The following is a 23,743-nucleotide window of genomic DNA, read 5'->3' as shown; positions in this document are numbered from 1 at the left end:
AGAGATCACTACGAGGCTTTTCTAAAGAGTCTCCTAGTATGCACTTGCCCACTGAGGTTTCACCACCGTACATAAGTAATCCTCCACCCCAGAAGCCCCCTTTTGTGCTAGGTAGAATCGGGAAGTACCCCTTCCTTCTCAACACATCCAACTGGGTCATACACCACTGGGAGAATGTCTAATTACTTACCCAAGTCGTACCATATAGGTCTCGTGGTTGTACTGTTATCATGGGTGGTCGCTCCACGAACTGGTCCTTAGTATGGTCTGGGCAAGACAGCCAACTATCCCACATGGGTAATCACCAAACATATCCATCCAAGAATATCCATGCCTGGAACACATCAACATGCACACACCAACATACCCTTCTTGCTCAAAACCTAGATTCCTTGTTGCTAATTCTCTTAACAACATCAAATATCATAACATCCTTTCTACCTCAACTTTTAGTTTCAAAGCTCAGATTCATCATCTACAAACTACATGATCATCTAAAAGCATGGCTAAGCATAAACATGATTTTACTGAGAAATAAGCATCTACAAGTGTAAAGCCTATATATAAGTCTAGTTTTTGCTATACTACCCATTTCATCACAAAAACAGTAGCATGCTTTGTAAGGACTAACTTTATAATAATACGTGGCTCGCAACATGGTCAATATACTTGCCTTCATCAAGGTGATGCACAATTCCTTCAAAGTCTTCTTCCTGGAAATTCTCGAACTCTTGGACTGAATCGTCTACACGAGCACACAATCAAGCATAAGAACAGTACACTAGACAGCACTAAAACTGGATTAAAAACCTTATAAAATGATTCTACACATCGCTACAAGAATTTGAGCGCAAAGATCGCCTAAATCAGAGCTAGGAGCAAAAAGTTATGAGCGTTTGAAGTTCCAGGGGTGTTTCTGCAATTTTACTTATTAACAGAGAATAAACCAATTATTATTATATTAAAAAACTGGTTTATTGCGCAATGATGATGTCATAAATTAGAAAAGAATTATTTCTGAGAGGAAAAACCGTGTGGACCGAGTCCACCGGGCGGTGAACTGAGCGGAGCTCCTGGGTCCACCGTGGACCAGAGGTGCTGGAGCGGCTCAGCACGGCGGCGGGCGGCCAGAGGATGGCCAGAACCGAGCGCCGATGGTCGGGATGCTCTGGCGAGCTACGGAAGATGGAGAGGAGGCACCGATGAACTCACCCCAAGAGACGAGGAGACCGGAGCGATGCCGGGGAGACCAGGCGACGGCGGCGGAGGTCGGTGAGGCTGCGTGAGAGGTGTTCTGGCGACCGAACGGTGATGGCAAGCCGCAGAATTGAGTCCGAGGTGTCCTGCGAGGATGAAGAGCGAGTCAGGGAGGCCGAAGATGGCACAATGGCGCGAAATTGGTGGCGGCGGAGCTCCTCATTGGAGCCGAAGAAGAAGAGGCTGGCGACGGTGATTTGAGCGAGGAAAATGGGGTACAAGTAGTGCAAAATACGTGGAACTTTGCCAAAGAGAGGATGGGTGGCTTAAATAGAGGAGATGGCAGCCGGAGTGGTCAAAATTGGAAGAGAAAGGGCCGACGGCCATGGCTTTGATGGCCGGCGGTTTTTCTCACCTTGAATGTGCAATAGAGAGGGGGAAAGAGGGGGAAACGAAAGAGGGGGCCTTAATGGCGCTTAAGGGCTCAAACCCGGTCTTTGATGGGAGAGGAGAGGGCACAGGGGAGACAGAAATGACCGGCGACCTTTGCCACACAGGCACGGCTAGAGGATGAAGAAAGGAGCCAGGGCGGGCGGCTCGGCTCGGCTGCAGCGTAGCTCGGCTTGGCGCGGCTTGAGCTGGGCCAGCTGGTCAACGAGGGTGGGGGCAACTCGGGAAGGGCAAGCCGGCTCGGCCTGGTGGCCAGCCCAGCACGCGCGGGAGGAGGTCGAGCCGAGGCCCAAGCGGGAGAGGGAGAGGAAACCAGGCCCGAGAGAGGAAGGGAAGGAAGGTTTGGGCCGGATTTTGAATGGATCTTGGCCTGAGTTGAAGATTTGTTGTGCCTGGTTGTCCCTTTAAAACTAGGTGTTACAATTTCCGACTCCTTAGTCTCCTCCACGCAGAAGATCTCCAACTCCTCTGCCGTCACCACCTACACCAACTAGGGGTCCGAGTCCTCTGCCGCTAGCACATGCACAACTTAGAAGTCTGAGTCCTCTACCGTCAGCACCTGCACCATATAAGAAGCCGATTTCATCTCAGAAATCACTTTTATCTCACAAGCAAGCGCCACCTAAGAAGTCAGCACCACCTTAGCAGTCAGAACAAATGCCTGAGGAATTGAGGCAGATAGTGAACGTCAGTATAACTAGACACTTCAAACCTAGTGAGCCTAAGAAGAAGGATCCAATCAATCCTTCAGTGGAAAAAATTTTCTTGTCCATGGACAAACAAAAATATATTCAAAGCTTAAATTGGACTATGAGCGCACTAAGGATAAGCCATACCTGAAGCAGAGGGCGATCCAACAGTTTCTTGCAGAAGCCAGACTTACATAATCCCAAGTTGCAGGGGAGGCCCCAATTGAAACTACAACTCTTAAATAGTTGTTTCCGTTGGACAAACCGCTGGTCAAGCCAGATGTGATGGACAACCTGTCCTATCAAATTTGGAAATTTGATTAGTGGTACATGACAGAGTCGAGCAAGGGTAGATCAATGTTCAGTGCCAAAATAAAAAAATGAAGATTTCTTCAATAGGATGACATATTATGGCTGGGATTCAAGGAAATTTATAACGTGTATTAGCAAGACACCCTCTACATGTCTATCATGACTTGCTAGACACTGTAAGTGTCTTATATGTATAACTCATGGTTTACATTGTTCTATCATTTAGTTGCATCTCTAACTTATTTCTTATATAGAATGGAGTTACAGAAATGCAGGAAAGAGTGCATTTACCGAGTAGGATTCCTCAACTAAACACGAGTCAACATGATGCTTGTAAGAGATAATCCAGCCGAAGTCGAGGACTATGTGTGCAAGGCTATGATCGAGCTACAATACAAGACATACATACTTTTAGCCCACAACTTTATATATGTGTTTCCCTACATGCTCATTCTACTCTTTTATGCGCAACTTGATGTAGGGACTAATTAGCTACGGTGATGTTTGCAGCTATCATTGGATCATCCTTGTCATCTAGCCAGACATTAGCAAGATCGTTGTAATGCACTCACAAAGGAGACCACAAATACAATTTCAATCTACCATAGACTTGCTAAACAGGTAAAGTCCATCATTTTGTTATTCGCTCTAGTAACCGTCCATTCGATTGAATCTATGTTTAATAATACTATTTATAATTACGTAGAGGGCATACACACGATGATGTAAGAAGAGTTCGATACCGTCCATATGCGAAGGATTTCAATATTCAAACCAACTTTCCGGTACGTACGAAATATCCATGTCTCCAATTCCTACTAAATGACTTGTTCCATGCCATTGATGTTTCAATATTTTTTCAGTGTAACAGGCAGGAATTGGGTAACAATTTATGCGCCTTCTATGTATGTGAATTCATTTACGGATTCACCAGAGACAAGGTGATCCAAGAGGATACAGAGGTATGTAAATTCATACTTGTGCATACTTCTCAGATTATATACATGTTCAATGATTGATTTCTTTAATTCTTCTAATGACAACTAATCAAATTGAAGACAAGTAAACTCCTACAACGTCACATTAACGCAATTCAAGAAAAAATCATCTGGTTCATCAATAATGAAATGATAAGTTAAAAAGTCGAGTTTTATGAGCTGGCATATAAAGTGCGACCTTCAATAAGCACTCGAGATTTACCGAGTTCGACAGCTTCAAGTAGCAAGAGAGCTTGAACTACTTATCATTCTTGTAGATTCTTATTTCGAACTTGATGTAAACCTGTTATGAATGACTTGAATTTGTGTATGTATATGTGACTTGTGAACGAAATGTGTCAAGCTAGCAAGATCTGTGATGAATTGTGTATGCGTTTGTGTGCGCGCGCGTGCGCTTATGTATATGTCTATTTTCTGAATATGTGATATGTGCAGTTGTCAACAATAGATAGATTTGAGAGGGAGGACAGGGATTATCACTGCCGGTTTATTACATGAACCAGCAATGATAGTTGGGTTATCATAGCTGATACATACCATGAACCGACCGTGATACTTACTATCATTGTTGGTTCCGGAGCCGACAGTGATAATCATAGATTATCACTATTACTTAATCACTACCTATTCAAAAACTATAGTAAAATAGTTTTTGAACCAACAGTGATGAGGGGTTTTGTAGTAGTGAGAATCTATCCATATGTGACCAACTTAAGGAGATAGCTATTATGGGCTATGGTGTGATTCCCCCTTTGAGGTACCGAAATTGTTTCACATAGGAATACATAATCACTAGCACACAAAGTTTTCTTTTTTTTTTGGCTGGGAGACAAGAATGGAAAGCTTTGAGCTCCACTAAACGACAACACCAACAGTGCAGACACAAACCGGCACCACTCAAATTCCTTCTTTCCTCAACATAGTGAATATCTAATTACCAAGGGAAATGTCTAGATCCATTACTCCACCGTAGTTTGGATGAACTAGTCTGATTGGCGCGTATACGTCGCGCTTATTTTATTTTTACTGTGTAGAGCACGACAAAAGAAGACTAAAAAATTAAGTTCACAAATTTTGTACATTTCAATATTTATTTATAAAATTATTAATGTGTTTATTTATTTATAAAATTATTAATGTTAAACACATTAAATTAATTATAGAGAAAACAATATTACTTTTATGCATGCACATAGTTTTAATATGTAAGTGAAAATAATACTAACCTAAAAAAATTAGTTTCATATTTTTTGAGTTTTAGATATTTTTCTTTGCATTTTAGATTTTTTAAGCTGATTTATTAATGTAACAAATGTTCATTTTGATATTTTTCTAGAATTTTTGGAAAAGAAAATTACATAAGTATGTATATACGTATATATATATACATATATGCCTATACGTATATATATATATAGGTATATATGTATACGTATATATACATATATACGTGTATGTACATATACGTACTCAGCCGCACTGCTACAGTAGCATGGGCTCTGAGAGGCCTCCAATTCCTCCACGGTTAGGATATAGTATTGATATGCAGCTGCACTGGGCCTCACTAAAAGAACCACATTTAACCCAGACTTAACAAAGCAAAAGGATATGAAGACAAACTCCTGAAAGAAATGAGCTAGACAAAACCAAAGGGTGAACATCAGGGATCCACAACCTGATATTGAGGAACTCAGCTATGATGAAGGAGAGCAAGGATCCATCTCCACTCTATAATCAATGAGGATGAGTCAAAGCCGTGAAGTAATTCATTACCATCTCCAACACCACCTTGATTTTCCCCAACTGCAAACTTCGCATCACAATCTTGACAGGGCAGCCTCCATGACCTATCTCCAAATTCCATCTATTTCCTTACTTTTTCATGAATTTGAATGAGAAAAATCATTATCTCAATCCAACAATCCATATCTCTGTTTCTTGAAACTCATAAGCTAAAGAGAACATCATGGACATTTTCTTTCAAAGCTGACTCTTCCAATCTTCAAGAGAATCTTAGTCCAAAACTAGGAAATAACAAAGAAATAACTAAGCACAACTTACTCATACCCAAGACAGGGCACTACAAGCCTCCCGTTGCAACTACCTAACCACTGGCACAACAATACAAGATAATAAATATTTAGCAAATAAAATATATCGATGCAATGAATGACCAGAACCCATCATGTTGTGTACAGTGTGTCAAGTTTTATATTTTCAAGGCTAAGTCAAGTTATAATCAATAAAGTGACCATGATTCTCTAAAAAAAACTAGTCACTCCTCACATGATCCTCTTGATGCGAGGCATCAGTTGGCAGAGAAAAGAGGAAACTGGAATGGGTCCTCCGATCAGTCATGATCGCGTGAGAAAGACGCATGTGCTGCTATTGCAAAGGAGCATCAAAAATGAGAAAGGCATCTAGGACCCTTCATATGTAATCGTTTGCATGTAATTAAAGCTTCGATAAAGAAAGGTGATGTGGGATGGTCCCCAATCCCACACTATGTCTGACTTGCTTGTCTTTTTAGCTATTTCAATTATACCCTTAACTCTAACCCGTTGAGTGCAGGTGCTCGCACCAAAATATCTTCACTCACGCGTAACTTCTTACGCAAGAGAGGCTCCAAATTAAATCACAATTTTCTAGAAAAAGATATCACAACCTGGTATGCAGAATTTGTCCGTGTGACCAACTCAAGAAGATAGGTATTATGGACAAGGCTGTTCTTCCCCTTCAAGGTACCGAAATTTGTTCACATAGAAATACATAATCAGTAGCACACAAAGTATATTTTGCTAGGAGACAAGAAAGGAAAGCTTTAAGCTCCACTAAAGCACAACACCAACAGCGTCAAACACGAATCGGGACCACTCAAATTCTTTGTCTCCTCAACGTAGGGAACATCTACTTACAAAGGGAAATATCTAGATCCATTACTCCACTGTAGTTAGGATGAGTATTACGGGCATCTCTTGCTTATACTATTCAAACACCATGTTATGTAGATAGATAAAAAGTAACACCACTCAGTCTCAGTGGTGATACCTCAACACAAATCAAAGCTATCAGAAGAACTTAATTAATAAAGGGAAACAAAATGTTTACTGGCCCACTCAGCTATGAATAGCCTAAGAGATCTCTAAGTGGAAGTTGCAATGCTCTAAAAACTTGGGTTGCAATCATTCAACTGCTCTTTCTACCACTATTAAAGAAAACACATCAAAAGATATAGATGAAAAAATAGGTTGCATATCAAGATAGGGGCAAAATCAATACATAACTCTAGGTCTTGGTTTGTAACTCACAAAGAAATGGAATTAGTACCCTCACCATAAAAAGCTGATGAATATGAAGCGCGCTACGTCTGGCTAATAAAACCACAATTAACCCTGATTTAACAAGGCAAAAGGATATGAAGACGAACTTCTAGAACAAACGAGTTCGACAAGACATAGAGCGGTTGCATATTCATCAGCTTTTCATGGTGAGGCAAGACATGAGAGCCAAAGTTGCATCAGAAATAAATTTTGGTTTCGATATTGTAGCCACTATAAGTAACGATTCGTGACTAAAAATGGTACTGATATAAACTATCAGTGCTAGTTCGTGTTACAAATCGATCCAAATTTATATCAGTGCCGGTTTGTAACACGAACTGGCACTGATAGTCGGTATCAGTGCCGATTTTTTGTGGCTCTATCATACTTTGAACGTGGGAGATTAAGAACTGACAGTGATATATTTACACTATTAATTCTTACACAACCGGTAGTGATGAGTTGTTATCTATTACCGGTTCTGTAGTAGTGCTAAGTTAAGTTCTAATCAATAAAGTGATCACGATTCTCTTAAAAAAAAAAACTTGTCACTTCAACACGCGATCCACTTCATGATCCGCTTGATGCGATGCATCAGTTGGCTGAGAAAGCAGTAAACAGTAATGTGTCTGTCCTCCGATCAGTCATGATCGCCTGAGAAAAATGCATGTGCTGCTATTGCAAAGAAGCATAAAAATGAGACAGGCAGCTAGGACCCTCCATGTGTAATCGCTTGCACATAATTAAAGCTTCGATAAAGAAAGGCCATGTGGGATGGTCCCGCAGTCCCACACTATGTCTGACTTGGTTGTCTTTTTAGCTGTTTCGATTATACCCTTGACTCTAACCCGTTGAGTGCAGCTGCTCGCACCAAAATATCTTCCCTCCTGCGTATAGTATACATCCACACATCTTTGCTTCTTTTTTATATTGGTGCATTGTCAGAAAATATGATATGAAAATCAACCAACTCATGATATGGTGATCCTAATCCTACTCATGATTCATTTGGCAGTTTCTATTGACAAGATTCCCCAGCGAAATCTAGCATCATTTCTAAGTTGACAATATTATGAGGAATACACGGAACTGAGATGTAGCAGAAGGGACTATACGGCAGAATAAAACTCTGTTTGTCATTGCGGTGATTTTTTAAAAGTGCTTTTTAATTTCTATTTTTGGATGCCATCGTTAGTTGGAAGCATCTTCTTAGGAACTATAACAGCAAAAATCACACTAAGAATGACAAATATTTCTCTAACTAACTAGATTCTACAACACAACAGCCGCAAATAAACCCTAAGCAAATGGAATAAGAGAATTTCATATTATATTTGATAAACAATGTTTAGAGGACGAACTAACAAATTAGCATAATATGTCTAATAACACAAGACATTAAAAGTAAATTTCACTAAATTCAAACAGGAAGATCTATGTTCGTTCTCTCATTCTAACGTAGCAGTTAGGTATAACTACAATATGTGCCTTAAAAGACAAATTCAAACATCAACTGAAGGGAAAATCTAATGATATAATTCTTGGCTCTTCTTTATTCTGAAGATCACAATGATGAGCTTGTACAAATTGCCCAGTTAGAGTGTGCTTGCTTGGTTTGCTTAATGATATTTGTTTTTGAGATTTGGCAGCAACTAATTTTAGTTCAGTGTGAGATCAAAACTCAAGGCACTCATAAGTTGGTCCTATTATACTGCCACAGCCTTTGCTGCTGGGCATATGTTTCATGTCTTACAGCTTTTAAGACCACATCATAATGCTAAGTATGGTCTGAAACCTTAAAGATGCCAAACAAGTTATTTTATTTTATTTTTATAATGAGAACTGTAAATCTAATATTCTCATTATTTATTGGGTGAATGTGTACGAGTCTACACAATCAGGAGCACAAGCAAGAAGGGACAGCAGTTAATATAATTTCACGAGTTAAGTTTGTCTTGTCACTTGTTCATTATGCTTGCCGCTATAAGCTTGTTGATTGATTAAGAAATAATCATGCAACAACAAAATCCCCACACAGCAAATAAAGAGGAAGAAAACATAATACTGGATTTAAATATGTTACAGTTTCACCCCAAGCTTAAGATTGTCTATGTCATACTAAAGATTAGCTAAATTTGCGCAACCTTAACTAAAGCCAGTACCTAAATCAAGCTGAGATCATATATGCTCATGCCGAATAAAATTGAACATAAGTTGAACCGTTGAAGCTAGAAAACCAGCCTAAAGGTGATTATCTCACATTTAATATGTTAACTATCATGGAACTATCAGCAGAACCTCACACCTGTAGGTCAAAGAGTTAAAAAGTTCACCAAACTTAGATATAGGGAAATAAAGTAACATTTGTACTCCTGTTGTAACCAAACTAAAGTCTACAACTGGTCTGCGCATAATCTAAGCTATTTTTCTTTTAGAATATAAGTCATTTCAACTCTATAGTACCCTAAATTAAACATTTGTTATTGAGATTATCTTTACGACTTGACAGGTGCACATTCCCCATTTCTCGTATCACCTCGATTCAATTGTGTAGAAAGATTTATTGAACATATGTCAAACCTGTCATCGATTCCTTTGTTTATAATTCCTCTTTCAGAGCAAGTGTTTACCACAAGACATTTACAATTGCTTTTATGTAATGCACTTAGAGCAAAATCTCTTAAATTGCTTTTGATACAATGAACATGGTCTTGCAATAGGCTAATAGACATTATTTTTAAAACTTTTGTTACTGAGTTAGCAGGCTAGCAACATTGTCATGACCATAGTTATTATGGTGTTGCTATAGCGTTGCTATATCGGTGTGGTGGAAACTTGAGGCCTGCCACGCCGACACCATGTTGCGAGCTCGTATGGCGTCCGCCAAATCAGCATGGTGTCCTCGTTGTGCTACTAAGGTGTCATGTGGCAAGCAAGGAAGTCATGGTAGGAGCCATACTAAGGAAGAAGCAGCAGATCCCGGCGGCGGGGAGGAAGTACGTTGTGTGAGTTCCTGAGGAGGCAGCTCATGCTGTTCGCGAGCTCCAAAGGGGAGACCAGCGGCAGAGGAGGGGTGTGGTCTGCCGCAACGGCGAGAACGTGAACGCGGTGGCACGCATTGGGCAACAAAAGGGGCGTGAGGGTGAGAGCTTGGAGTGCCATAGCGATCGGCGAGCTGGGCTTGCAGCGGCAGCGCTTGATGAGGAGTTGAAATGAGCGAAGAGGCCAAGGCGGATGTAGGTGGCTTATATATGTATGTGCTAAAACCCTAGGGGATCGAGGAAACCCTAAATCTGCTATGGGCTTTTACGCCGGACCTAATAGGCTGTGGTTGATGCTAGGCCTTGATAAATAATTCCGAATCCTCTTTCTTCGTTATTGTTTTGGGCAATGGTTTGAGGACAAAAGCATTGCTGGTTAAATGTCTTAATCACCTAAAAAATGTCTTAAAATAAATTATGTTGATTAATGACCGATTCTTCACAGTATTACAAAGTACAAACACTAGTACAGATGTTTTTGGCCGGGAAAACCTGAAACACATCAGTAAGGTTTCTTCTTGACCTATGATTAAGGGTGAAAATAGGCCAGATTTTTCCTACCCACGTGATAGTTCGAACTATTTTAGATGCTAATCCGATATTGGATATCGGATATCCAAAAGGAATATCAGATTGGATTTTGGATAGTTGTATCGGATTTGTATGTTGGGAGCTAGGTATAAGTTAGATCTCGAACATTTGAGAATAAAATTGGATATATCTGAAGACTATCCGATAACTATCTGAGCCTATCTTCCTGAGCTTGTAACTTCTTCATATGGAATTGGATAGAGACAATCTTTATATCAAAATTATAGCTCTCGACAAGATCTACAAGTTTGTAGTAGATACTATTTTCATTTGAAATTATTAATATGTTCAAATAATTAATAGAAATTTCAGCCAGCATATTGGACACTCGTAACTTCTTCAATTTCACTCTAACATAACTCCTTTCACGGGAGTATATTGCTGATTTACTTGTTGGACCTCTAATGTAGTTGAGTTTTAGATAAGTGGAATGGTCAAACAATCATAACAAATACGATATATATGGTTGTTGCTTTTACTCAATATCCGAATAAATATTTGTGGCCGACATTGTCTGCATCTGACTCGTCACATATTCAATCTGTATTCATAACCGAGACTATCCGCATCCATATCTGTATCTGACACCATCCATACCCGGTTTCGATTCTGATAAAAAATATGAGATAAGATATAAGATCAGCGATATCCATCCATATCCAATCCGATTATATCCCTAACTATGACGTATATGTTCCTAATATATATATATATTTATAGCTATTAGGCGTATGTTCCTAATATATGTTCCTAAACTCGGATTGGTCCTCCCATCAGTCATGATCGCGTGAGAAAAACGCATGCGCTGCTATTTCGAAGGAGCATAAAAAATGAGACAGGCAGCTAGGACCCTCCATGTGTAATGGCTTGCACATAATTAAAGCTTCGATAAAGAAAGACCATGTGTGATGGTCCCCAGTCCCACACTATGTCTGACTTGCTTGTCTTTTTAGCTGTTTCGATTAGACCCTTGACACTAACCCGTTGAGTGCAACTGTTTACACCAAAATATCTTCCCTGACGCGAATAGACAACTTCTTACCCAAGAGACGCTCCAAATTAAATCACAATTTTCTAGAAAAAGAAATCACGACCTGGTTTATAGAATGTGTACCTGTGTAACTACCTCTAAGAAATAGGTATTATAGACTATGATGTGCTTCCCTTCGGGGTAAAAAGAAAATTTTCACACAGGAATACCTAATCACTAGCACACAAAATGTTGGCGGTTGGCCTGAAATAAACTGTTTCTCTAACGTCTCTTTTTTTTTCTGAACACATAGATAGACTCGCTCTCACGAATTAATCATAAGAACTTTATCAACCTGCTTGGGTACTGTGAGGAGGAAGAGCCTTTCATGAGGATGATGGTGTTGGAATATGCGCCCAACGGAACACTATACGAACATCTCCATGGTAAGAGCTGTTTGTGCTATTCCAATTTTGGATTGTTTACTCTCCGAGCTTTGTGGTCAAATCAAAATGCTTTGCTCGCTTTTTGCAGTTGAGGAATTTGATCATATTGATTGGAATGGTAGGCTGAGGGTAGTTATGGGAGTAGCATACTGTATCCAGCACATGCATGAGCTCAACCCTCCTAGAACACACCCTACCTTAAAGTCAAGTGCCATATTGCTATCTGAGGATGGAGCTGCAAAGGTATGAATGTGCTTATGAACGCTTTAGCTTTTGTTTCAATGAATTTCTGGATACTGGAGACTTCCACAAGACGATTCTGTAACTGATTGTCTGCCGAGATTTAATAATCTATAGGACTTAATCATTGTGAGGTATCACTTCAGGACATTATACCTTTGATTTAGAGTATCGGTTATTTGGCTAAAATATGAATGGGATGTGCACTTGTCTACTCCATAAATTGTATTGATCATTTCCCAGTTCACTTGGACAAAAAAATAAGTGAGATAGATCAGCACATCACATAATGCTTTGCTCCTAAAACTGAGTCCTTTACACAGATAGCAGACATGAGTGTTTGGCAAGAAGTATAATCCAGAGGACATATGCCCCAGAATGATGACTTTGTTGATCACCATGAGCCAGTAGCTGCTGATCCAGCTGGGAATGTATGCAGTTTTGGTCTGCTCATGCTGGAAATCATCTCAGGAAAGCCTCCATATTCCGAACACAAGGGCTCCCTTGCAAACTTGGTAATGACCATTGACGGTGTAGGAAACATGCCCTTAGATTGATTGTCTAAATTACATAAGGGCATGTATGTGATTTTGGTGATTAATGACAATATAGTCAATAAGACTAACATGTTTGTCAAGTATATGTTTTAGTAGGTCTCATGGATGCAACAAAAGAGAAGTTATCGAAGCCGGAATAAAGAAAGGAATGAATTGGACTTGTTCCATGAATTTTGATGTGATCAAATGGGTTGGATTTCTGTATAATTTTGTAGAGTTCTTCACAAGATTTCAATAGAGTCCAAGATCATCAAAATCGGAGTTCGGAGCGAAAAGTTATGCCCAAAATACAAAACGCAGTTGTGCTGAAATTTGCCTCACCGGATTATCCGGTGCTCACAATGAATTTTGATGTGATCAAATGGGATGGATTTTTGTATAATCTTGTAGATCTATTCACAAGCTTTCAATAGAGCCCAATATCATCAAAATCGGAGTTCGGAGCGAAAAGTTATGCCCAAAATACAGTTATGCTGAAATTTGCCTCACAGGATAATCCGGTGATCAAAATCAACATAACTCCGGTACTTCAGAGGAATATCCGGTGCTCAAATCAACATAACTCCGGTGCTCAAATCAACATAAGTCCGGTGCCTCACAGGATAATCCGGTGCTCACAAAATGAACTCACCGGACTAATTTTTGCAGAGAGCTCCAAAATAAACTTATGGGCATAGGATAATCCGGTGCTTTTGTCCGGTGTTAACTAACTCATCACATGATAATCCGGTGCTCACAAAATGAACTCACCGGACTAATTTTTGCAGAGAGCTCCAAAATGAACTTATGGGCATAGGATAATCCGGTGCTTTTGTCCGGTGTTAACTAACTCATCACAGGATAATCCGGTGCTCACAGTTGAGTTTGAGTGGGTTCCAACGGCTAGTTTCTCTGATGTACTCACAGGATAATCCGGTGCTTGTACTACTATCATCACAGGATTATCCGGTGCTCACAATTTTCTGAGCCGTTGGGGCAACGGCTAGTTGGCGGGTTTGAGGCTATAAATACTCCTCCACTCAGTCATTTGAAGGTGCTGGAGTCTAGAGAAGTTTATGTATACTTGAGAAGACATCCAAGCCACCAAAGTGCTTAAGTGATCAAATCCAAGACGATTAAGCACACCATTAGAGAGTGATTAGTGCTTGTAGGCCTAGAGAGAGTGTAGCTAGTTGATAGCTGCATAGAGAGTGGATCAAGGAGTGATCCTAACTTGTACCAAGTGGTACGCCGGCACCTTAGAGTCTTGGTGACTCGCCGGTAAGCTTGTTGACCCTCCGACTTTGTGTGGAGAGGCGGCAAGGTATTTGTGCGGGGACGCGGAGACCCTTGCCTTTGTGGCTCAAGCTCCGAAGTGATCACGGCGACGAGGAACCGGAAGAGAGGCTAGTGGTGAGACCTTGCCTTGGTGGTTTGGTGGCTCATCCGGGTAGAGGCCTTGTCTTTGTGACTTGGTGGCTCAAAGGCCGTGACCGGGTGCCGACCGGGAGCATATCCTTTGTGGAGCTCCAACGTGGACTAGGGGTGGCTTTCATGCCATCGAAACCACGGGATAAAAATCCTTGTGCCGAGTTTGTTCTCTCTACCCTCTTTACACTTCCGCATTTACATTCTTGCAATTTACCTTACTAGATAGGTTGCAAGTTTCCTTAATCGGTAGAGTAGACACGCTAGATAAACCTAGAGCACATTTAGATAGAAATTGATATAGGTTTATCTTGTGTTATTTTTTGAGCCAGTTTAGTTCTAAGTGTCCTAATTCATCTCCCCTCTTAGGACGTCACCGATCCTTACAGACGGCAAATACACTATGCATAGTTACTAGTTACTGAAATTGGAAAATACACAAAAATGTGTCTTAAAGTAACAAATGTTACTTTTTCTGTCAGGCTTTGGAGTGCATTAGGGATGACCAGAGCATGTCTTGTTTACTTGATCCTACCTTGAATGCTCACAAAGAAAAGGAGCTAAAAATCATTTGCGAGTTGATCCAGGATTGCATCCACAGCGATCCGAAAAAGAGACCAAACATGAGAGAAATCGCCACTAGATTGAGAGAAGTAACAGCGATTACACCGGAGACGGCAACGCCGAGGTTATCTCCACTTTGGTGGGCAGAGCTTGAGATCCTTTCAGTTGAAGCAAGCTAGGGAAAATGTTCATATGATATCGTTCTTACAAGCAACACTGAGGCTCTGTGCATACTGTCATGCAACCCTGTACATCTCAGTTGTGCATTAATTTCATCTTTTGTTGTAATTTCCCCTTAAATTCAATCGCCGGGTTATTTTTCTCGTTTCTTCTCCACTTTCCTCTGTATACTAAACATACTTGGTGTGAGAATAGAATGATTCATGCCATTAGAAAGCGTGATTTATTAATCCAGATCATTATCAGTGCGTTAGCTATACACGAATGGTGCCCAATATGGCATAGAGACGAGTACACATTCTACAAAGACTCAAGGTCTCGCTTTCGAAATATTAATCCAGATCATATATGTCCGTTTACCCGCACAAAATAAGCATCCATTAGAAAGCGTACAGAACGTAGTACCACCAATATCTTTTGCCTGGACATTATCAGTGCATTCAGCACTTGCGACAAAGGAAAAAAAAGGTTACTACATATGCAGTACAGAGTATCCAGTGATCAAGCTTTTGGATTCTCTGAATTCATCCTCAAGCGGCAGTTTTCCTCCATGCAAAGCTGCATCAATTTTTGATCCTGCAGCGGTCGTGACCATCAGCACAAGAAGGAGCCATTGACAATGAAACCAAAATATTTGCTGGCACTCCTCCGTCCACTTGCAGACTCTAAATACAAATTAGAAACAGGTTTAATCCGAAACGTCCGGCATTCGGATACTACTAATTTACACATCCAATCCGATCCAATTACCGCCAGCAATTAACAATTGCCTTACAGACTTGATTACCCTCCTTCGCTACTTCACCCAGCCATTATTTAACTGTCAAGCATGAAATAAAAAATAATCAGAGCAAGGATTTAAATAACATGGTGCATTGGGGAGATGGCCAAATGCATTTTTAAAACTAATTCTGAACAATTTTAGCATGTAGGCTACTGTGAAAAGGTAGCACATAAATCAATTAAGATTCTATGAAAAGGCAGTTCATATAAGAAAACTCTTGTTTAACCGAAAATAAAAGATCCTTCAACGAACTGGATAAGTTGTTTGCATTACTACTGAAATGTAGTGAAACTTGACACAGTAATATCAAGTGCACTTCTAATTTCAAGTATATGCTAGCAGCAAAAGTTGGACTGTGTGCTTGCTCAAATAGAGGGATTAAGGTACATACTGACTTCGCATATAGGTGCTATTGCAAGATACAACCACAAACTGTAACAGGGTACACATAATGCAAAAAAATTAAATAATAAACACCATGTTAGCTGTACACCTCGTAACTTAAGTTACCTTAGCATGGTACCAGAAGATTCAAAATTATTTCTTGAGCATTTCAATGCATTATACATATCCTTTCTTGTGGCAACAGGGAAGACAAACAAATACAGGACTGATGAAAGAATGCTGAGTAGATATTCATACATAAAAAATCTATTGAATCAGATGTAAGGCGACATTACCAATTGTCCAGATACAAAGGTATTGTGTTGCATATATGTATAAAGAGTATCGAGTGGTTCATCATAGCTCTACAAATATTAGTGATATCCTTTTATTGAGCTTCCATTAATATCCATAAAATATATGATACCTCCTACCAACCGGTATCACCGTAAATGCCCTCTAACATATATCCTGATGCAATCACCCAGAATCCATTCTACTGAACACAATGTGTCAAGTTTTAATCAATAAAGTGACCACGATTCTCATAAAAAATTACTCACTCCTACACGCGATCCACATGATGAACCGCTTGATGCAAGGCATCAGGTGGCGGAGAAAAGAGGAAACTGGAATGGGTCTTCCGATCAGTCACGATCGCGTGAGAAAAACGCAGGTGCTGCAATTGCAAAGGAGCATCAAAATGAGAAAGGCAGCTAGGACCCTCCATGTGTGATCGCTTGTACCTAATGAAAACTTCGATAAAGATGTAGAAAGGCCATGTGCGATATTCTCCCAGTCCCACACTATGTCTGACTTGCTTGTCTTTTTTAGCTGTTTCGATTAGACCCTTGACTAACCCGTTGAGTGCAGTTGCTCGCACCAAAATATCTTCCCTCCTCCTGCGTGTTACTATAAACATCCGCACATCTGCCATTTTCTCCACCTTCTCTGTGCAACCGGCAACCCGGCTCGGCTCCCCCCACACATCTCTGCCAGTTTCCAAAGCACTGTCGTCCACCTCGGCCGCGAGGTCCGACTCCGGTGTTGGCCGCGGCAGGGGCCTCCCCTTGTGTAAGCAAGTCCGCCCTGTCTCTAGCTTCCTCCTCGTGCAGCAATAACCAACGCCAGTACATGGCTGATTGCTGTCGTTTCTGTTTCAGCATTATTAATTGTCCTCAGATATCTTCGTGAGGATCCATGGAGATCGCCATTGGCGCTGCGCGCTGGGTGGTGGGCAGGGCGCTGAGCCCCGTGACGGACGGCCTGCTGGAGTCATGGGCGGCTAGCTCTGAGCTTGGACCCAACGTCCGCGCACTCAAGCTGGAGCTGCTCTACGCGCAGGGGATGCTTAACAACGCCCGCGGCCGGGACCTGAGCAACCCCGCGCTGGCGCAGCTGCTGCTGGAGCTCCGGCACCTTGCGTACAACGCCGACGACGTGCTGGACGAGCTGGAGTACTTCCGCATCCAGGACGACCTGGACGGAACGTACGAGACCACGGACGCCGCCGACGACCGGGGTCTCGTCGTCGGAATCATCTTGAACGCTCGCCACACGGCCAGGGCCGTTGCGAGAAAGCTCAAGTTTTCCTCATGCTCGTGTGCTTTCGCGAGCCGTGATGATCGTGACGAGGAGCAAGAAGATGCAAAGCAAGGATGTCTCTCGAGTTATTGCTCATGTGGTGGGCGAAAAGATCGTGACAGCACATCATCACCACCACCACCGCCGTCCAACAATGGCGACATGGGCGTCCACATCGGATGCATGGCTCAGGTTATTTCAAGTGCTCATAACAGCGCCCGTGCTGTCGGTAAACGCCTCCCTTGCTACTCTCTCCCATCTGTCCATGACAATGCTCAAACCAAAGTTGAATGCATTGTGCACGCACCAAAGTTGAAGTTTGATAGAGTAGAAGTGTCTAGAAGGATGGCAGAGATAATAGAGCAGCTCAAGCCACTCTGTGCTAAGGTCGCCACCATTCTTGATCTAGAGATATCTGGCTCCAACCGTACCACAAGCCAAGGCATAGATTTGCACAGAACCAAAACCACCACACCACAAATTATAGAGGCTACGTTATACGGGAGGGGTAACCACAAAAACAATGTTGTAGATATCATTACCCATGGTAAAGATAGTGCAAACAACCTTACTGTGATTTCAATAGTTGGTTCAGGGGGTATTGGGAAGACAACTTTCACGCAACACATATATGCGGAAGTGAAGAGCCATTTTCATGTCCCAATATGGATATGTGTCTCTCTTGATTTCAATGCAAAAAGATTGGCACAAGAGATTGTAAAACAGATTGTAAAACAGATGCCTAAAGTCCAGGAGGAAAATAAAAATGCTAGTGATGAAGAGCTAATTGAAAAAGGATTGCAGTCTAAACAGTTCATTCTTGTCTTGGATGACATGTGGATATGTCATGAGGATGAGTGGAAAAAACTGTTGGCTCCATTTAAAAAAGGAGGAACAAGAGGTAACATGATTATAGTGACAACACGAATTCCAAAGGTAGCAAAGATGGTTGCAACAAGAGATTGTCTCATAAGACTGGAGCGTTTAAAACATGAAGATTGTATGCATTTCTTCCAAGCATGTGTGTTTGATGGCCAACAACTATGGAAAGGTCATCCTGATTTACATAAAGTTGGGGAAGATATAGTGAAAAGATTGAAGGGGTCACCTCTTGCAGTGAAAACTGTAGGTAGATTACTAAGAAACCAACTTACTTTAAACCATTGGAGAAAAGTACTGGAAAGTAAAGAATGGGAACTTCAAAAAAACGATGATGACATTATGCCGGCATTGAAGCTTAGCTTTAACTATCTTCCTTTTGATCTACAACAATGCTTCTCTTATTGTGCTTTATTTCCTGAAGATTATGAATTTGATAGCAAAGAGCTAATTCACTTGTGGATAGGTCTAGGGTTACTAGATACCAGGGATCAAAACAAGAGAACTGAAGATATTGGAGAAGATTATTTAAATGATTTGGTCGATTATGGATTCTTCCAAAAGAATTTCGAAGAGGATTCACATCCTTATTATTTGATCCACGACCTACTACACGAGTTAGCGGTAAATGTTTCATCATATGAATGCCTCGTCATACATGGTTCTAACTTGAAGTCATTACAAATTCCTGCATCCATACGTCATTTGTCTATCATTATTGACAATGAAGATGTCAAGGATAGAGTAACATTTGAAAATTATAAGATGGAATTGAATATATTGGGTAGACGATTGAGAGCTGAAAACCTACGTACTTTGATGTTATTTGGACAACACCATGGAAGCTTTTCCAAGACTTTTGGTGAATTGTTTAGTGAAGCAAAATCTCTTCGTACTATATTTTTGTCTGAAGCATCTTATAATGTGGAGGATATATTGCGGAACTTTTCACAACTCATCCATCTTCGCTACTTAAGGATCAAGGATTATGAATCCGCTGTGATAAGTCTACCCAGCGGTATCTCAAGATTTTATCACTTGGTGGTCCTAGATTTACAACAATGCAATGATCTTCATGGTTCTCTAAGAGAGATTAGCAACCTTGTGAAACTCCGTCATTTTCTTGTCCCAAATGAAGAGTTTCACTGTGAAATTTTTGAGGTGGGAAAATTGAAAATTTTACAAGAGTTAATGAGATTTGAGATCAAAAAAGAAATGAGTGGCTTTGAACTGAAGCAGTTAGGGCAATTGCTAGAGCTCCGAGGATCGCTGGCAATTTGTAATCTTGAAAGGGTAGAAGCAATAAAGGAAGCAGATGAAGCAAAACTAGTACACATGAACTACTTGCACAAGTTAACATTACACTGGGATATTGGCCGATCTAATAAGGATCCAAAACAAGAACATGATATTCTTGAACGTCTTAAGCCACAAAGTGAGCTTCGAGAGCTCTGCATTAGAGGGCATGGAGGTTCTACTTTCCCAACTTGGCTAGGTGTGGACCTTTCCATTAAAAATTTGGAACGTCTATGCCTAGATGGTGTAGCGTGGAATAGTCTTCCAGCTCTAGGGGAGTTGTGGATGGTTAATGAGCATGGTGAAGAGTACATATGCAGTATTAGAGACGAAAGTTTTTGTAATTTGAAAAGGGTTGAGCTTGTTAACATAGAAAGACTAAAGAAATGGTGTGGAAATGGGACTTCTCATTTATTCCCACTTCTAGAGGTACTCATTGTTAGGGATTGCCCTAGCCTTATAGAGTTGCCATTTTCACATTCTACTTGCCGTCAAGCAGAACAAGAGGAAAACATGAGTAGGTTTCCCAAGCTACGGGAAATAACTGTATCAAAGTGCCCACATCTATTGTCACTGCCAGCTATTCCTTGGACTGCTCTATGCGATGCTAAAATATCGCAAGTGGGTGCCGGTATTGTGGACTTATCTTACATGAAACATCAGCAAAGAAAATCTATCAGTGTAAATATGGGAAAGGATGCTCTTGATAGTGAACTCTGGAACATGTTGGTTTTTGATAATCTCAAGGAAATAGAGTCGTTCCAGATGGGGGAGTGCCCTCCCATGCCTCTAGATCACATGCAGATGCTAGCATCTCTGAAGACCCTTTTCATAGAGGAATGTACTAATGTCTTGTGGCCGGTTGAAAGTGAGAGCAAGGCACGATATCAGTTTCCAGTTGAGAACCTCTACATCAATGAATGTGGTGCTAGTGGGATAGAATTGACACAGCTGATGTCTTATTTCCCAAACCTCTCAATGCTGGATCTATCAGGATGTAAAGCGGTAACAAGAATGGGTGTGGCGGAGAAGCATGCGACGACAACACCTACACGGTCGTCATCAGATTCAGATCATAAAACAGAGGATGCACAAATCGGACAGGAGCAGCAACAGGGAAGAGGAGAGGAGGATATAGAAGCTGCAAATGAAGAACTGTTGTTGTTGCCTCCCCAGATACATGACTTGACGATTAGAGACTGCCCAGAGCTGAGCCTTTACTCCAGTTCACTCGACGACAGCATAGAAGCAGCAGGAGGACTCCTAGGTCTGCACTCACTCCGATCATTGGACATATTGCATTGCCCCAAGTTTCTCTCCTCCTGTTCATCCTCTTCATACTCCCCATTTCCGACCTCCCTGCAACGCCTGGATATAGTTTCCACCCTGGGGGGCATGTTTACCCTGGCGCCTCTCTCCAACCTGACTGATGTAAGGATGAGGTATTGTGACGATCTAAGAGTCGATGACATATGGCATCTTCTCGCTCAAGGTCACCTCACTAGATTAGTCATCTATGGATGCCCCAACTTATTTATTGGTTCAGAGCCTCCACGGATTTGGGAACAAGGTCTTCCCAGTTCCTCCAGACTGCAGGAGCTCTACACGGATGGTATAGCAGGAGTCCTTGCTGTGCCCATATGTGCCCACCTCTCTTCCTCCCTCACTGAGTTGGGCTTTAATTCCAACAATGATATAGAGCGTTTCACAAAGGAGCAAGAAGAGGCCCTTCAGATCCTCACCTCCCTCCAGGAGCTTCAAATTTTTTGGTGCAGTAAGCTGCAGTCCCTGCCTGCAGGGCTAAGTGGACTTCGCAACCTCAGGAAATTAGCGATCTGGAACTGTCAAGCCCTCCGGTCGCTGCCCAAAGACGGTCTTCCAAGGTCACTGACAGAATTAATGATCCGGAGATGTCCATCCCTCCGGTCGCTGACCAAGGACAGCCTCCCGAGTTCACTGAGAGTAATTAATGTTAAAGGTAGCGGGAACGAGGAGCTAAAAAGGCAGTGCCGCAAGCTTAAAGGAACCATTCCAATAATCGAAGCCTAGACATACCCAGGTAACAACACTTCCTTGTTTGTACTCTTCCTCGTTTCCACACCAACTGCCCCTGTTCTTTTTTTAACCTCCGGAACGTGAAGTAACTCTCTTTTTGTTTGGTACGCCACTGTTACTGCTTCATCTGTATAGTGAATAACATACTTGCTGTAACTAACTGTGTGCATGGTTCTTCTTGGATTTGTACTTTCTTCTAGTCACTCATAATCCCATTCCCTCGACACAGGTTCATACTTCTGAGTTTTCAAGAACGAAAAGGCATTGGCTTGCAGCTTCCACCATGACATAAAATTGGTTAGTCTGTAAATCACCCCATGCCTATGCTGTTTACAAATTTAATCCACAATGTGTTGTTCCGTCACATGTTGTTTTCAACATTTTGTTATCTTTGAGTAGTGATGTACTTCCACTATTGCTTTACATAATCATACAAATATTTTTCCTTCCATCATTTTAGGTTTATGAAGGTGTACACTTGCTGAAACAGGTCTTCGTCGTCTTATTTAAAACCCTCTTAGAAATCGGTTGGCTTTATCTTAAAAAATGAATAACATTTCAAAACTTGCTTTGTATATGCTCTTTTTTTAAAGATAAAACATAAGAGCGTATGCTCTTTTCTGAAAAAAGAATTTTAAGCCCTAAAAAAAGAACATGAAGAATCTAAATATTACATTTTTCTTCAAACACTCGTAGTCGGATTCATAAGTTGACATTATTAACACTAGAGGCAGATTTTTGCGTTTCTGTTGGTGTGGAGTTCATATGGGATTTAGGGAGAGTTATGTAGATTGGTTGTATGTGCCTTTGTTTTATTAAGAGAGGTTGGGAGGGATCCGTATTATCTGACTTTGGTTGGATAAAATCAGAGGTGTTATAGTAATTCGTGATGGTATAAACAGTAAAATACAGTTTTTACTTAGAAAAATACTGCATCGTTGAAATCCTGATCGCTCATTCGTGATCTAACAGATGAGACGAGGAAAAACAAACTGCTGGTTACTGTAATGACTCTGACTTTGCCGAAGAGGATGCGGATCCGTTGGGAGGCAGTATCTCATGTCATCATTTTGTGCGGCTACAGGACCTAGAGGCGAGGAGCTTGCAGCCCAGCGTGAAGGCTGGTTTGCTTGCAAAGCTGAGGGAGTACAAATCTGACCTCAACAAACCTCAAGAGTGGGCTCAAGAGGATCTCCGCGCCAAATGCCAAGCAGGCTACCCGGCGCCTTCTTTGCTTTGATCGACCGTACGGCAGCAAGCGGCAGAAAAGGGCGCGGTGCAGCGGCGGTGCAGGAGCTCGCATATTGGTTGCGCTCGTTCGTCGGCCCCCGCACTGCTGCCGTGCCGCAGTTTTCCGGCCGTGGAGCACTGCCGCAAGGCGCCAACGCCGCATGGACCTGGTGCTTGCCTGCAGGTTTAGGTTTCCAACTTTGTTCCTTTCTTTGATTCATTCAATGATTCAATTTTTCTTGCAATAGGCATGGCGAAAGTTCAGATCTGAATAGTTAGACTGTATCGATGTAGTCAACTAAGATCACCTGCAAAACTTTTTTATTGGGGAATTGAGTTTCTTTCCTAGTTTCTTAGCCCTAATTTCATAGTTGATATGTTTTGCTAGCTCTACAGTTAATTGACTCCTTTGTAATTTTTAATTTAGGTAGCAATGGTCAAAGAAAAAAAAAACCTTTATTCATTTTACAAAAGGAAAAAGAGATGAATCAGTTGGGGAAGATCCCTGCACCCTTAGTTATGAACGTGAAATTGTAGGAAACTACAGCTATGAAGATATAATTACTCAT

General features: G+C 41.3%; 1 protein-coding gene and 1 pseudogene across 3 annotated transcripts; both read left to right on the top strand.

Moving 5' to 3' along the window:
• The first annotated feature begins 1,311 nt into the window (after positions 1 to 1,311).
• On the top strand, positions 1,312 to 15,088 carry LOC133904532 (protein MALE DISCOVERER 1-like; annotated as a pseudogene).
• A 1,846-nt stretch (positions 15,089 to 16,934) lies between these two features.
• On the top strand, positions 16,935 to 21,047 carry LOC133904450 (putative disease resistance protein RGA4). Of its 3 annotated transcripts, none has more exons than XM_062345961.1 (3): positions 16,935 to 17,212; positions 17,294 to 20,786; positions 20,884 to 21,047. In XM_062345961.1, exons 2-3 carry the CDS (start codon positions 17,331 to 17,333, stop codon positions 20,896 to 20,898), a joined length of 3,471 nt encoding a protein of 1,156 aa, XP_062201945.1. In that variant the 5' UTR covers positions 16,935 to 17,212; positions 17,294 to 17,330; the 3' UTR covers positions 20,899 to 21,047. The 3 variants fall into 3 exon arrangements, with proteins under 3 accessions (XP_062201945.1, XP_062201944.1, XP_062201946.1); XM_062345960.1 differs by having other exon boundaries at positions 16,936 to 17,204; XM_062345962.1 differs by having other exon boundaries at positions 16,940 to 17,204; positions 17,294 to 19,217.
• Positions 21,048 to 23,743: the final 2,696 nt, after the last annotated feature.

Source organism: Phragmites australis, chromosome 22, assembly GCF_958298935.1.
Source record: "Phragmites australis chromosome 22, lpPhrAust1.1, whole genome shotgun sequence".
NCBI classification, from domain to species: Eukaryota; Viridiplantae; Streptophyta; class Magnoliopsida; order Poales; family Poaceae; genus Phragmites; species Phragmites australis.
The sequence above is the reverse complement of the archived record's forward strand: the minus strand, read 5'-3'. Positions and strand labels throughout refer to the sequence as shown.

Excerpts from the sequence above, each read along its gene's own strand:
- LOC133904450 (XM_062345961.1), top strand. The coding sequence starts at position 17,331 with ATGGAGATCGCCATTGGCGCTGCGCGCTGGGTGGTGGGCAGGGCGCTG.